Below are 16,020 nucleotides of genomic sequence, written 5' to 3' on the forward strand. Positions count from 1 at the left end.
TGTATGTCAAATCTAGCAGTGTGAACCACAGTCACTCTACTACAAAATTTAAATACAATAGAAATAATTGGATCCCAAGGTGGCATGGGCCAAGTGGAGGCACTCAACCATCAAAGGCAAGTTACCATAATGGACAGCAGAGGCAAAGCAGCATCACAGTAGTCTGACTCATGTAGGACTCTGGCATCGGCTAATTCATCAGGGTGTTCCTAGAAGTGAAATTAATAGGAAGCCTACTGCATTTCTACTTAATTTAAGCAGAAAACTTCTAGGTCTAATGGACAAAAGACTAATTTGAATTATAAAAACAGAGAATCGTGACCGTTCAGTCTATTTCCAGATTTGAGACAGTTTACAGACCCAGAATTCCTTGAATGAAGGGGAGGCCAGGTCCCCTTGAGGAAGAATCCCATTACACTACCCACCAATTTATGCTGTTAATCTTTCTTTCATCCTTCTCCAAGGAGGCCTCCAGCCTTTTACCAAGGTCACTGTGCACTGGGGAAAGGGAAACGATCAGTCATTTTGGGTACTGCTGGACACTGGCTATGAGCTGACGTTGATTCTTTGGAACCCAAAACTGTGGTCCTCTAGTTAAAGTAGGGGCTTATAGAGGTCAGGTAATTAATGGAATTTGAGCTTGGTTCTGACTTACAGTGGTTATCCAGTGGGTCCTTGGACTCATGCTGTGGTCATTTTCCCAGTGCTGGAATGCATAATTGGCATAGACATACTTAGAAGCTGGCAAAAGCCCCATATTGGCTCCCTGACTGGAGGGCTATTACGGTAGGAAAGGCCAAATGGTAGCCATTAGAGATTCCTCTACCTAGAAAAATAGTAAATCAAAAACAGTATCACATCCCTGGATGGTTTGCAGAGAATAGTGCCACTATCAAGTACTTGAAAGATACAGGGGTGATGATCACCACATCCCTGTTCAACTCTCCTATTTGGCCTGAGCATAAGATAGATGGATCTTGGAGAATGACAGTGGACTATTGTAAGCTTTATCAAGTGGTGACTCCAACTGCAGCTGCTGTAACAGATGTGGTTTCATTGCTTGAGCAAATTAACACAGTTCCTGGTACCTGGTATGCAGCCATTGACTTGACAAATGCCTTTTTCTCCATTCCTGTCCATAAGGCCCACCAGAATCATCAGACTTCTCAGCCACTGCAACACAGAGCTGGGGGTGATAAGAAATCATGTGGCCTGCCTTTCATGGGCATTTACCCTAGTTTCAGACTGAAGCTGTGAGGAAGAAGTCCAATGTCCTTGACTACGCCTGTATTATGCTGTGCTGGATAGGTTTTTGGAAAGGGACAGAGACAGGCTGTTCTTAGTGAACTCACTAAGAACAGTTTTCACAGTTCTTAGTGAGATTTAGTAGGTTTTGTTGAATATTTTTCCACTTGCCATATGTCTTTAGAACAATATTTAGAGACTATTTTAAAACTTTATTTATATTACTATTATGATTATTAATATTATTTTGAGACAAGGTCTCACTCTGTTGCCAAGCCTGGAGTGTAGTGGTGTGGTCATGGCTCACTGCAGCCTCGACCTCCAGGGCTCAAGTGATCCTCCCACCTCAGCCTCCCAAGTATCTGAGACTATAGTTGCACAACACCATGCACAGCTGATTTTTGTATCTTGTTTTTTTTTTTTTTCTTGGTATAGGTGATTTTCACCATGTTGCCCAGGCTGGTTTTAAACCCCTATCCACAAGTAATCTTCTGGCCTCAGTCTCCCAAAATTCTGGGATAACAGGCATGAGCTACTGTACCTGGCTGAGACTTTAATTTTTAAGGTTTCTTTTTTAGCAGTTCTGATTGTTTTACTGGGAGATGGTCAATGTAGCTCCTCACTTTGCCATTGGAGAAGTGTCTCTGCTATGTGCTCCAATCCTGCTTATTTTTCCTTTTTGATATATGTATCAACTGAAAATATACTAAGGGATTATGTTAGTGTTTGATCTATTCATTTGCTTAAAATAATACATGCTGAGTATTAGTTGTGAATTGTGTAATTCACTCATTTGTCATTTTTTTTAGCTCAAAGTGTTGATGGCCAGGTTTATAAACATTTATTTATGTTCCCCTCCCAACCATCCACTGCCAATATAGTTGACCAATGTATTAGTCCATTTTCAAGCTGCTGATAAAGACATACCTGAGACTGGGCAATTTACAAAAGAAAGAGGTTCAGTTGGACTTACAGTTCATGTAGCTGGGGAGGCCTCACAATCGTCGTGGAAGGTGAAAGGCACGTCTCACATGGTGGCAGACAAGTGGAGAGAACTTGGGCAGGGAAACTCCCATTTTTCAAACCATCAGATCTCATGAGACTTATTTACTATCACAAGAATAGCTATGGGAAAGACTTGCCCCCATGATTCAATTTTCTCTTACCAGGTCTCTCCTGCAACACGTGGGAATTCAAGATAAGATTTGGGTGCGGACACAGACAAACCATATCAACCAATATCTACCTATCTTAGACACATTTTCAGACCTTAACTGGAGATATTTCTTTCTATTTATGAGTATATAAAGTGGACATGGAGAACAAGCAGTGCTAAAGTATATATGTAACCCTGCAGATGAAAATTTTTGTATCTAAGAATAGGGAAAAAAAAATTCCCCCCAAACTTAAGCGATTGGGGGGAATTTGATGCAGTATTTCTGCTAATATGGTATCATATCACTTACTATATGTTGCTGAGTATTCCAGAAGTGAGAGTTTTATTGGTAACAGAGCCGTCGTCTCTTTAAGAAACACTACTTTACAAATAAAATTTTTGCCTAAATTCTATTGTGCATTCTTCCTTCTAAATATTAACATCAGTAGTAAGAGTTTAGTACATGTGTGCTAAGCACTATGCTGAATTCTAGATAGGAACTATTTCATTCTATCATCATGACAGCCTTGTGCCATTTTATCTGAGTATCAGAATGATATCACTGAGACATAAACACCTTAAGTCTTGCTCAAAGAGGACATGGCTTGTAAGTGAAAGAGTCCTATTTCATTCCTATTTCTTTTCACTCCAAAGCCCAAGATTTTAACTATTAAATTGTTCACTGAGCAATACCTTCCTTTTTTTTTTTTTTCTTGAGATGGAGTCTCGCTCCGTTGCCTTGGCTGGAGTGCAATGGTGTGATCTCAGCTCACTGCAACCTCCGCCTCCTGGGTTCAAGCGATTCTCCTGCCTCAGCCTCCTGAGTAGATGGGATTACAAGCGCATGCCAACATGCCCGGTTAATTTTTGTATTTTTAGTAAAGACAGGTTTCACCATGTTGATCAGGCTGGTCTTGAACTCCTGACCTTGTGATCTGCCCGCCTTGGGCTCCCAAAGTGCTGGGATTACAGGCATGGGCCGCTGTGCCTGCCCATTGAGCAGTACCTTGTATTTGAATTGAATTCTAAAGTGTATTACATATCTATTACCTCGTCTGATTCTATATCTACTACATGAAGTAGATGCTTGAAGTATCTTTTATTTCATTTTATGATTTAGAATAGAGGTCTAGGGAACTGTTCCCTAGACCCTAGGTGGCTAAAAGTAAGAGAATTAAGACTGGGTTCTTAATCTTGTAGATATTAGACCTGGATTATTTTTACAAATACACAGGTAAGCAGAGTATAGTGAACACTGTTTCTCAATGTTTATTTCACAAAGATTAATATTTTCTCAAGGTAGGGGCTATAGGGAATAGTTTTAGATTATTTCTCATTTCTAGCAGTACATATATTGTTTATAATGGGCACCAAATAAATGCTTTGTTTTTGTCTATTTAATTCAGAATATTGTGTGATTAATAGTTCCTAAATTGGATTACATATTTTATCTATAAGTAGTGCTGTGATGTGTGGGGCTTGATGGACAATTGATCTCTGATGACTGTGCTTGTTGTGTCTATTTTTTTGTTTGGTTGTTTTTCTTTTTTTTTTTTTTTTTTTGAGACAGAGTCTCGCTCTGTCACCCAGGCTGGAGTGCATTGGCGCCATCTCAGCTCACTGCAAGCTCCGCCTCCCGGGTTCATGCCATTCTCCTGCCTCAGCCTCCCGAGTAGCTGGGACTACAGGCTCCCACCACTACTCCCAGCTAATTTTTTGTATTTTTAGTAGAGATGGGGTTTCACCGTGTTAGTCAGGAGGGTCTCGATCTCCTGACCTCGTGATCCACCTGCCTCGGCCTCCCAAAGTTCTGGGATTACAGGTGGGAGCCACCGCACCCGGCCTGTGTCTATTGTTTCTATGGTGCACTTTCTGTCTACTTCTCTCACAGCTGTCAAGCAATTCACTGTATACAGATTTCATTCACTGTCTGCCTGTGTCTGGATAACTTTATTATTTTATATATCTGTTTTTTATATAGTGAAGGCTGAGAAATCTAACTAGTTAGAAAAGTGAGTAGGCTCTGAGGAAAGCTTTGAGAAAACCTTGAACTAAATTCTAAGAGTTTAAATAAATTGCTTTGTAGATGTCCAGTTTTTCATAGTTCTAAAACAAAGAACAAATAAACTTCTATTTATATAAATCTGGACAAGAGCTATATCTTGAAGAAATTTTTATAATGATAGAAATGTTAATTCTGATTTTTTTCTGTTTGGTTTGTTATTAAATGTTAAGGGCTGTAAACTGACCAAAGCCAATTCTTTCCACAATAATTAGATTCTAAATATTAATAGCCACCAATAAGTAGTAGTAAAAGAGGACTAGGATTCTCTGTCACAACATTCATAGAAAGGTTGGAAAAGTTTGTCTCAGGCCAAATACTACTATGCACAGGTATATTTATTAGCAAGTAAGATTTGTGCTTTCAGAGGCCTGACATTTTTATTTCAGTTCACTTTAGGCAAACCAAACACTATTCTAGAGACAGCTCTCAGAGTAATGTTATAGTTAGTGTTGGGCAATAAAAACTATGAATAATTGGGCTAAATTCATACTTGTGGAATCATCTTTTCAGCATCATTCCAGATGACAAAAGGCTTCCTGGTTTCATACAGTTTATTCATATAACCTCCTTTATCTTGAGCCGTTCATTTTAGCAACGAATATTCATGTACAATATTCATCAAGGTGATAAGCAAATATATTACTAATTATATATAAAGATAACTGAGATATTTATATCAGTGTGCCCAGAACAAACTGTTCCCTAATAGTCTTTTGGAATGTGTTTAACTTAGGACAAGTATTCTGAAAATGTAGATTAGGACACAAACACACACACACACACACACACACACGACCTTCTTTTCTCTGTCAAGTTTGGAAGCAATTAATAGAGACACACACAGTATATACAATAGATGAAAAGCATGTGGGGTTTCTTTTTTTGTTGCTTTGTTTTACTGTAAATTCAGTTGCTTCAAGTACCAGATACAATTGAAATGCTGTACTTCCTTCAGTACATTAAAGTTCGGCTCCCAGTCACAGGAAGTACAAAGGAAGGCGTTTATGATACTAGGAAAAATATGCATATGCAGAACAGAGCTCTGACTGAGTTTCCTGGACTTAGTTTATCCTTGCAGTCTTATAAATCAGGGAGAAGCCAGGGTATCCCATGCCCTCCCCTCCTGAGGTGCGCATTTTCCTGCCTCCCAGTGAAAACAGGAGCAGGGAGAGACCACTGTCCACTTAATACCTTCCTTTTTCATTTTTCCAAAATTCTCTCATTCATTTTTCTCATTATGATTATAATCATTAAGACTTATGACTTTGAAAGGGCCAAATTATAAGTAAATATTAACTTCTTATTGTGTCACAACTAAAAATGCTAGGATATAACAGTAAACGAAGAAGACAAAATTTCTGCTTTTATGAAAGTTCCATTCTAATAGAGAAGAAAATTACAAAATATGTGTGAGTTATGTAGAACTTTAGAAGATGTTATGGGGAAAATGAAAGAAGGAAAGCTAGAGAGGAAGTGCATGGGAAAATACAATTTGACAGTGATTATTTCACAGAGAAAGTGACCTTACAACAAAGAGTTGAATAAGGTAAGAGGATGAACCGTGGTTGTAGCTGAGGAAAAGTATTTCAGGTTCAAGGTAAGACCTCAAAGTTTAGACCTGTCTGGTGTGTTTGAGGAACAAGAAAATACTCCTCTTTACAGAGTAAAGTAAAAGAAAGAGACAGTAGTAGAAATGAGATCATTCAGTAATAGGAGAGGGATAGATATAATTACTCTGCATGAAATTAGGTACAGTTAAAAGAATTTGAGTATAGCAGTGATGTAATCAACCAGATTTAACAAAGGATAATTCTGGATGCTGCATGGAAAATGGTCTGCGGAGGAAGCCTGGGAAAATTATAGAGATTTGTTGATATGCTCTATCAGTCCATTCTAGGCCTGGAGTGATCTTTCCAGAAATGATGAGACGTGATTTCAATCTGATTATATTTTGGTGGTTAAAGACTACATGATTTGTTAATGAATTGGATATGGAATGGGAGGTAGAAGTTAAGAATAGGTATTAAGATATAGCTTGAGCAACTGGAAACATTGATTTGTCATTAGCCAAAATTAAAACACTGTTAGAGGAAGAGTAATTCAATATTGGCCATACTGTATTTGAAAAGACTTTTTGACATCTGCTATGGATTGAATGTTTGTGTTCCCCCAAAATTCACATATTGAAGCCAAAATCCTCAGCGTCATGGCATTCATAAGTAGGACATTTGGTAGTTAGAGACACTTAGGCTATGAGAGTGGAGTCCTCACGAATGGCCACTAGTGCCCTTATGGGGAATGAAGAAACCAGAGCTCTCTGTTTCTACCATCTAAGTATAGAATGAGAAGACAGCTCTCTGCAGACCACGAAAGGTGCATGGGATCTGCTAGTGCCATGATCTTGAATTTCTAAGCTGCAGAACTGAAATACAATTTTGAAGTCATGAGCATTTAACATATTATTTGAAACCTTGATATTGGATTAGGTTGACAATGACAGCAATGACAGACAATGAGAGAGACTGACAATGAGCAAAAAACAGGAAGGATGATAAATAGTGTAGAATATGACTTTAACAATGAAGAGTAGCAGTTAATACAGTATAATGCTTATGGTATCAGAATTAAAGCTGATGCATTTCCAGAAGAATAATCTGGCAGTGTCACTGAGAAACAAGAAGGCTACCATGAGGCTCACCAATCAAAAGGGATATTGGAAAATTAGGTTCTTAAGAAGAGCTTGGTGTTGGTTCAAGCAAGCAGGTGAAGGGAACGTTGAGATAAGTTTAGGACATAGGGGACTTTGCTAGTGATAGAGAATGAGTTTCAGAAGACATAGAATATGAATTATAATTCTATAGTTTGTAAACTTTGGCAAATTATTTAATTTTTAAGCTTAAGATTTTATTATCTATAAAACAGGGATTGCAGTGCTCTCCAGATAAGATTGTTTTGAGGATTAAATGAGATGGGATATTCAAAGTGCTTTTAAATAATGGTAACCTTTATTTGGATGGGCCATTTTGAATATTTACATTAGTTCTAAGTTTATTTTGTTGATTGTTCATTGAGCACTCGACAAAATTAGAGTTCCAGGCTTATTTTAGCATTGATTAAATCTCTTTGTGTTCCAAGGTTACCCATTTTGTACAACAAAAATTTTTTGAGAGTAAGCCTTCATAGAGTCTCCCTAAATCTAATGGAAATCTAGATATTTTTCCTATTAAGGACTTCTTAATTTACAGAAACTTCTCTGGATATGACAAAGAAATTTATGCTCACTTTTACATGCCATTTATTTTCAACACTACCAGCAGTGATTCTGCTATGCCTTCCTAGCATAAGGCATTTTACTTCGTCCCCTGGGCAAAAGATCATTAATCCATACCAACATTATAAGAAAAAGAGCAGTTTTATGGCTCTCCTGTGTGCAGTTTCCCAACATCCTTTTATTTTCGAGCATATGTATATTTTTGTCATTGTAGACTTAGCTACATTTCCATGTTTCATATATGTTATATGTATATTCTGTATCATATTCATTTGATGTTGTTTGGAATATTTAATAAACTGACCTTTTACTTACACTTACTTCAAAAGGACATTTTATATTATCATTATGAATGACAAAATAACAGTACTTGACATGAATAAAATACATTCATTAATTTTTTTGAAAATATATTCATAAATATTCTAACATTTTGTTAAAGGCCAAAAAATGAAATAACAGGAATGAATGTATATATTTTTTGAAACACTGCTATACTGAATTGAAAGCTTTATTTGTTGCTCTCAAGTAGTTTAAAAACATAAATCAGAACTTGTTTGCCTAAGTGAGAAAATCATCCAAATCCATTGATTTTTATCTATTTTAGAATCCCTAAGGGCAGTTACTTTGTCTTAATGTCCTGTGAAATGTGTAGAATCATTCTGTGCACATAAAGTGCACTCTACCAGATGGTATTTGATGGCTGTGTTCATCTTTAACATGAACAGAATATTAGTTTAGAGAAAATTTGTTTTCTTTTTCAAATTTTCCATTTGCCAGTGTCTAAGAACATTGCTTCCTTGGATAAATACTTTTGCTTCCCTATTGGTGCTTCTGAAAAATCAGGAACTCTTAAGTCAGATGCTACAAGTAATCTGGTTGAGTGGACTGGAAAGAGTAATTTCTTTGATTTTTTAAAGGAATCATTTGTTCTTCAGGCAAAATTAAAATTAAATTAAAATTAAAGGAAAGACTTGGTTTAATCTTAACCATGTTATTAACCATATATTAGCAAACCAGTGGCTAAAGTGCATTACTTGCCAGCCATCCAAAATACACATCATTTATTCATTTAACCAGAGGTATTAAAGTGGCCAAAGTAAACTGAGGAGCTCCTCTTCCACATGCTTGGCTCCAGACCTGACAACCTCCTTGCTGTTCTTGAAACTCACTAGGCCTGTTTCCACCTCATGAACTTTATCACTTGCTCTGACCTCTTGCTGGAATGTTCTACCCCATGTGACTTACTCTTTCACCTTTTACAAGCATTGGCCAAAATTTCACATTTTCAGTAAGTCTGTCATGATCACTTCTCTGTAAGTGTAAATCCTCACCCTGTTCTCCATATATGTCCTTCGTGAAATATTTTGTAGTTCAGCAACACGTATAAAGATCTGAAAACAAAATATTCTAATTAATTTTTAAATTCATTTTCCTCCACTACCATGTAAGTTGTATAAGGGCAGGATTTTTGTCTGTGTGGTTTACCGCTGCAGCCTCAGTGCTTAACACAGTGTAGATGCTCGATAAATATGAATTCATGAGTGATTACTGTAAATAATAATATTATTATTCTCATTTTGTACTTGAGTGCATTATCTGAGAAGAGATGGTACAGCTGAGGTACCAGGTAGCTGGCTCCAGAATCTCCCCTGTTAAACTCAAAATAAGCCCCAGAAAGATAACTGCTATCTTACTTTTCTCAGGCTTTGAAGAAGGGATTTGGATATGACTTGATTTATCAAAATAAACACATAAAATGTTTTGTTCACTAAGAAGAAGCAATTTCTATCTCGTATATTATGGAAAATACTGAATAACACTATGCTCCCATTTTCAAGATGATACAGTTATTACTCTCTCTAGATAAAAAAGATGCATCTTTCAATTAAGTAAAGTACAGAGAAATCTGGTTGGAATGATGGCAGAAATAGTGATATAATTGAAGTCATATGCATTTTCTATTTACCAGTAAAGTTACTATTAGGTTTCAATGAGACAAGACATGCAAAATGTTAATATAGTTTCTGACATATTATAAGCAGTTATTTTGAGATGGCTGGTTAGATTTATATATAGAAAACCTTTAAATATTGCTCACAGAAATATATTTAGGGCACATATACACACATAATCAAATCCTAATACTTGAAGAGTAAATGCTTCTGTTGATATTTCCTTTTTTCCTTTTATGGATTATTTCTCACCTTTGGACATTGACAAATAAAGATGACATTGTCTATACAAGTGCTAACTCATGTAATGGATAGATTGCAGAACTTTGCTGAAGATTAAACCATTTCCTTTTGCTTTCTTGGCTGAAAAACTGTAAATACTTCCTAATTATTATACCACCCCAGACCCTGGAACACCAATAAAGGATTGTGTGAAAAGATAAATATGAGGAAATAAATCAAATAAGAATTTCCTTTTAAATCCTAGGTCTTCAAAGTTTCCAAAATGGGCACAACCTTACATAAGAATGAAGTAGGCAAATTACTGACATTCACAATCCTTAAAAGACTGAGGTATTTGAGTGGTCAAAATAAAACTGAAGAAATATTTCGAACTACCTCGGGATAGAAAGGAAGTAACATAAAAATGATGAAATATAAATAAAAAACACAATACTCACAGTGCTCTCATCATACATAAAGGATATTAAATATTAGAGTAGATCTGATATAATACAAGATTCAATATTAATCTGGACTTAAAATTGTTTACGTGAAGCTGTCTTGTTTCAGAATGCATTTCTTCTGGCTTTTATGAAACACAAGATTTTAAAATGTTTCTCGAGAAAAAAATTAAAACAGCAACCACATAGCAATAAACAAACAAAAAGAACTTGATCATATCTATTACAACATAACAAGTAAAATTTATTGACCAAGAGAAAAACAACAGAAAAAGTTCAGTGTAAGCTTTTTAGGGTTAAGATATAGTCTCCAGATATAATTCTCTGTTTCTTCAAAACGTTAGCTGAGTATCATTATTTGTGGTTCCTATCTAGCAAATAACAGAATACAAGGAAAAATACCAAGCATCCACTATCCATTTTATTGAGTGCATTCTTAAAAATTTCTTTGCTTCTTATTTTCTACTCTTAGGCTTCCATTATGACTAACTCAATGAAATCTAACATTTTGGATTTTGGCTAACATGGAATGTTTCAAACATATTTTACTCTAGCTAATTTATTATTTTCTTCTTCATTTACTATTTTTATTCCATTTTATTTTGGTGTGTGTGGCACGGGGCGGGTGGGGAGCTGGGGGAGAAAGCAATAGACTTTATCCCAAAGAAATAAAAGATTGGCCTGGAAAAACAAGTATTTTTGTCTGCTTAATTAAAAATTGACTATTGTGAGGATACAAGGGAAGAAGCAACATTTTAGTAAAATGGTTACTGCCATAATCCACGAGGAAGATGGTGGTAGAGAAGAAATTCGGACAGAGCCAGATACAGCAGATATTTTAGATAAATCTGGTGGGATCTGCTGACGGGGTGCATTGGAGAGTAAGAGTGAGCGCTCAAAGTGTGGCTATGAGCCCTGAGAAAGTAGGAGAATGGAGGTGCAGGTATTTACTGAGATGATGAAGCAGGGAAAACAATAGGTTATTGTTTGAATTTCTTTTATTTTTTGAGGTATGTCAAGATGGAGAGGTGATCTAGATTTGGGGTTTTTAACCTTTTAAATCGGAGAGGCTTATTATTATTCATCTAATGTGAATCCATATAGGCAATTGGATACACATCTGAAATCCAGACGAAAGGGCTAGCCTAGAGATATGACCATCTTTAGAAGATAGACAGTATTTATAGTTACACTATTGAATGAGATGAGTAAATAAGTGAAGTTTAAGGAGCAACCTTTGGAACAATCCAATACAAAATAAGTCTTATAAATGAGGAGAAATCCGCAAACAAAATGAGGAACTACAGTTGATAATATGAGGATTGAAAGCAGGACAATATGATGTCATAGGAGCCGTGTGAAGGAAGCATATCACTTTTATGAGATACAGATTAAATAATCTTGCAAAGCTTTTCTTACAGGACCTGGCCCAATATACAGTAGTGTCTTACTGACTGAAATGTTATTTTCAGTTGTCCCTTGATTCTGTAGTTTATGTGGTCCAATAGAGGCTTCTGGCCATTAATCCAATGGGGTAGCTGATAAGGACATACAATGAGCAGTACTGTGTAATCCAGGTCAAAGCCAACTGATCTACCACTAAGAACAATACGTTCTTACCTGTCTGAACAGGGAATTTCACACTCAGCCTCTTATGGCTGGGACAGTTATTATCTAGTCACTGAAAGAAACTCACATACTTATTCCGCTCTCAGGTCCTGCTAACTCCAGGGCAGTTCCTGTCTGTGGAGAGGCTGGTGTTTCTGCCAGGCTAGTCACCTAAAAATAAAAGACATCTGGACCTTTATCAGATATTTCGCCCCTCTGTAGCATCATGCTTAGGCAGATCCTTCTTTCAACTCTCTGATAGTATCCAAATTTCTTTCTTTATCTATGTCTTTTATAAGAGGATCAAATGACTCACTGGAAAAAGAACTGACTTAATGTTTTTGAAGGTAAAACTCAGTGCCATAAAACAAGAGTGTCTTTATTATGGGCGAGAGAAACTTGGAACTAAAAGTCAAACTATATGTTTTCTTCTCCGATTTGGGTTTTGAAGGGAAGAAAAACCAACAAAAAGGTTAATATTTATTGAAAGCTTACAATGTACCAGATATTAGTCTATGTGCCTTGATAAACATTATTTCAATTAAACCTCTCAACATCTATTAACACTTGTATTGTTATACAGGCCTCGTTTTAGAAATGGGTACACAGAAATAATCACATAGGACAATTAGAGTCCAGTTTTAAGTCATGTTTTGTGGCTATAAATTCAAGATATTTAACCAGAAAGTTAGACTGATTTGAATTATTATCTTGATATATTCTGAACAGAAAAAGAAAAGAGTATATGTTAAACACTTTTTCGACACTGTAAAAATGTATATAGAGTTTAATACTTTTTTTTTTTCTTTGAGACAAAGTCTTGCTCTGTTGCCCAGGCTGGAGTGCAGTGGCATGATCTCAGCTCATTGCAATGTCTGCCTCCTGGGTTCAAGCAATTCTCCTGCCTCAGCCTCCCGAGTAGCTGGGATTACAGGTGTGCACCACTGTACCTGGGTAACTTTTTGTATTTTTAGTAGAGATGGGATTTCACCATGTTGGTCAGGCTAGTCTTGAACTCCTGACCTCAGGTAATCCACCCACCTTGGCCTCCCAAAGTGCTAGGATTAGAGGCTGAGCCACTGCGCCAGGCCAGCAGATTTTATTTAAACTATAAACAGATATATAAAATAAATGTATTAATTAATAAAATAGGTAAACCTTGGGAAAATGATTATTTCCACACCAGACAGGATTATGTATTCAGAAATGGATCAGATATTAAATGTTTAATTTTACACTTTGCCATTAGGCCATGCTTTAATCTTTATTCCTTAACAGTGTCATGGACATTCTATGCTATTAGTTTCAAACTTTTGTATTACTCCGTAATGAATGGGTGCCATATCAATTACTTGATAATTGGATTATGTTTTCTCTCTGAAGGCAACTGATCGAGAGGGAGACCCAATAACATACGCCATTGAGAATGGAGATCCTCAGAGAGTTTTTAATCTTTCAGAAACGTAAGTAAAAAATGATTTCCTACTTTAAAAAAATATACAGCAACGTACTGTTAGCAGGAGAACAGACTTACAATCAGAGGCTTTCAACTGTGTGTAGTTGTACTTCCCTTTTTGTTTTCTATGAATGTTAATGGTAGCTCGGAGGATAACTCTGAGCCCAGAAGTCTTACCCAGGAGACTGTTTATTTTTAACATTTTTACTAGGTAAAATCTACTGAGGTGGAAACATTTCATTGGAAGGCATAACTGGGATTAATTAGATCCTTTTAAAGTTGTCGGTTACTAATAATGACAAGGACATTACTGCAAAGGGTTACTTAGCACTAAACCGTGTATTCAAAGGGAGTCTTGTAGGCAAGATGTGTTACAAACACATCCTTCAATTTCAGATTAACATAGGTATATTTAAGAAAAAAAGCAAAATGAAATAAAATACATGTTCATGCCAAACTTCTTTGAGGTCTAGATCAGTGTCATTCTACTTATCTCTCTGAATACATCTGAGATATTGCTAATGATAACTATTGAGAAAACTGGGAGCAGACATTAAAAGGAGGCATTTAGGGCTTCAGAGAGACCATTTGCTTCACATTTACAATAGCAAGGTAGTTGTTCTGCTGTCACATGTGGCTGGTTTCTAAAGAGCTTGGCTCTCCTCTGATATTTCCTGTGTACTTATGAATAGTTTTACTTTCTGAAAGATTAGAAATGTAAACTTGGCCAAGAATTATAAAGTTAAAACTTTGACAAATGAATACGTCGCCACGTCAGACTCAGGAACATGTGGGACATAATTCCAAAACAAGAGAACCATGTGTTGGTCAATTAGTCTTCTTGGAAGTACCTGAAATTTCACGTTGAATAGAATTATACAAATGTAAGTTAGTAATGCTGGGAAACTATAGACAAGGACAATATTTTCCACAGATAAGTAAACTTCTATTTGATAAATAGAAAAGCTTAACAGTTTTCATTTTTATCCCATAGCCATATAGAAATCAAAAATTAGCTACAATTTACAATCATCATTAAACAAAATAAAAATGTTAAAGAAAAGCTTTAATCAAGGCTGTGCAATATTAGCATAAACATAGACATATAAGCCACTGGGACAGACTTAAGAATCCAGAAATAACTCTAGTGTTTATGGTCAATTGATTTTCAAAAAGGGGCCAAGATAATCCAATCAGGAAAAAACTTTGTTTCAACAAATGAAACTGGGACAACGTGCAAGAGAATGAATTTGAATTTTTATCTCACATCATGCACAAAAATGAACTCAAAGTGGATCATAAACTGCAATATATAAGATAAAACTACATTCCACATAGAAGAAAATACAGAAGTAAATCTTCATTATTTGGATTAGTCAGTACATTTTGAGATATGACACAAAATGCACAAAGGATTAATGATAACATTGACAAATTGGGTCTCATCAATTTTAAAAATGTATTTCAAGGAGCACCATCCTAAAGTGAAAAACAACCTACAATGAGAGAAAATATTTTAAAATTATGTATATGGTGTGAAACATGTCTCGAGAATACATGAAGAACTGTTACAACTTAATAAAGAGAAACAATCTAATTAAAAATGGGCAAAATATTTGAATAGACATTCCTTTAAAAAAGGATATGTGAATAGCCAACAAGCACATGGAAATATGATCATGATCACTGATCATTGGTCATTAGAGAAATGCAATTTAAAACTATAAAGAGATTTGGCTTCATACGTACTTTGTGTCTATAGTGAAAAAAGAAAGGCAAAAACAAGTACGACTAAGAGTGTGGAGACGTTGAAATCGGCATAAATTTATGTGGCCATGTAAAATGTGCATGTATGAGTTCCTTTTTGCACTGCTATAAAGAAATGCTTGAGATTGAGTATTTTGTAATGAAAAGAGATTGAATTGCCTCACAGTTCTGCAGGCTGTACAGGAAACATGATGCTGGCACCAGTTCTGCTTCTGGGGAAGCCTCAGGAAACTTATAGTCATGATGGAAGGCAAATCGGGGAGTCAGCGCTTCACATGGCCTGAGCAGGAGGAAGAGAGAGGGAGGGGAAGTGCCACACACTTTTAAACAAGCAGATCTCCTAACCTCTATCAAAAGAGCAGCACCAACGGGAGTGGTGCTAAACCATTCATGACAAACTGCCCCCATGAGCCAATCACCTTCCAGCAGGTCCTATCTCCTACACTGGTGACAATTCGACAGGAGATTTGGGCAAGGACACAGACTGAAACCATATCAGTACCCTTTGGAGAACTGACCTTTTCTCCAAATGGCAAACAGAGTTACTGCATAAGTAAGCATTCTGCTCATATACAAGAGAAATGAAGACATACATCTACATAATAGTTTGCACAAAGAAAGTTCATAAAAGAAGTATTTATAATGGTACAAAAGTGGAAACAAGTCAAATATCCATCTGCAGATGCAGGAATAAACAAAATGTTGCCTATCTGTAATAATATAATATTACTCATCAATGAAAGGTAATGAGGTACTGAAACATGCTACAACAGACATGAACTTTGAAGATATTATGCAAAGTGAAATGTCAGTC

The 16,020-nt window shown here is 36.1% G+C and overlaps 1 protein-coding gene across 16 annotated transcripts in view; it reads left to right on the forward strand.

Annotated features, from left to right (window-relative positions):
* Positions 1-16,020, forward strand: part of PCDH15 (protocadherin related 15) — a 1,849,154-nt gene that overhangs the window by 1,546,201 nt on the left and 286,933 nt on the right. For 15 of the 16 annotated variants that reach the window (XM_033215155.1, XM_033215225.1, XM_033215195.1 and 12 more), the window contains one exon: positions 13,367-13,446. The exons of the other annotated variant lie outside the window; for it this stretch is intronic. In XM_033215155.1, the coding sequence (XP_033071046.1) occupies positions 13,367-13,446 (80 nt within the window). The remainder of the gene's footprint in view (positions 1-13,366; positions 13,447-16,020) is intronic. 16 annotated transcript variants of the gene reach the window in all.

Source organism: Trachypithecus francoisi, unplaced genomic scaffold, assembly GCF_009764315.1.
Source record: "Trachypithecus francoisi isolate TF-2019V2 unplaced genomic scaffold, Tfra_2.0 Contig00586, whole genome shotgun sequence".
NCBI classification, from domain to species: Eukaryota; Metazoa; Chordata; class Mammalia; order Primates; family Cercopithecidae; genus Trachypithecus; species Trachypithecus francoisi.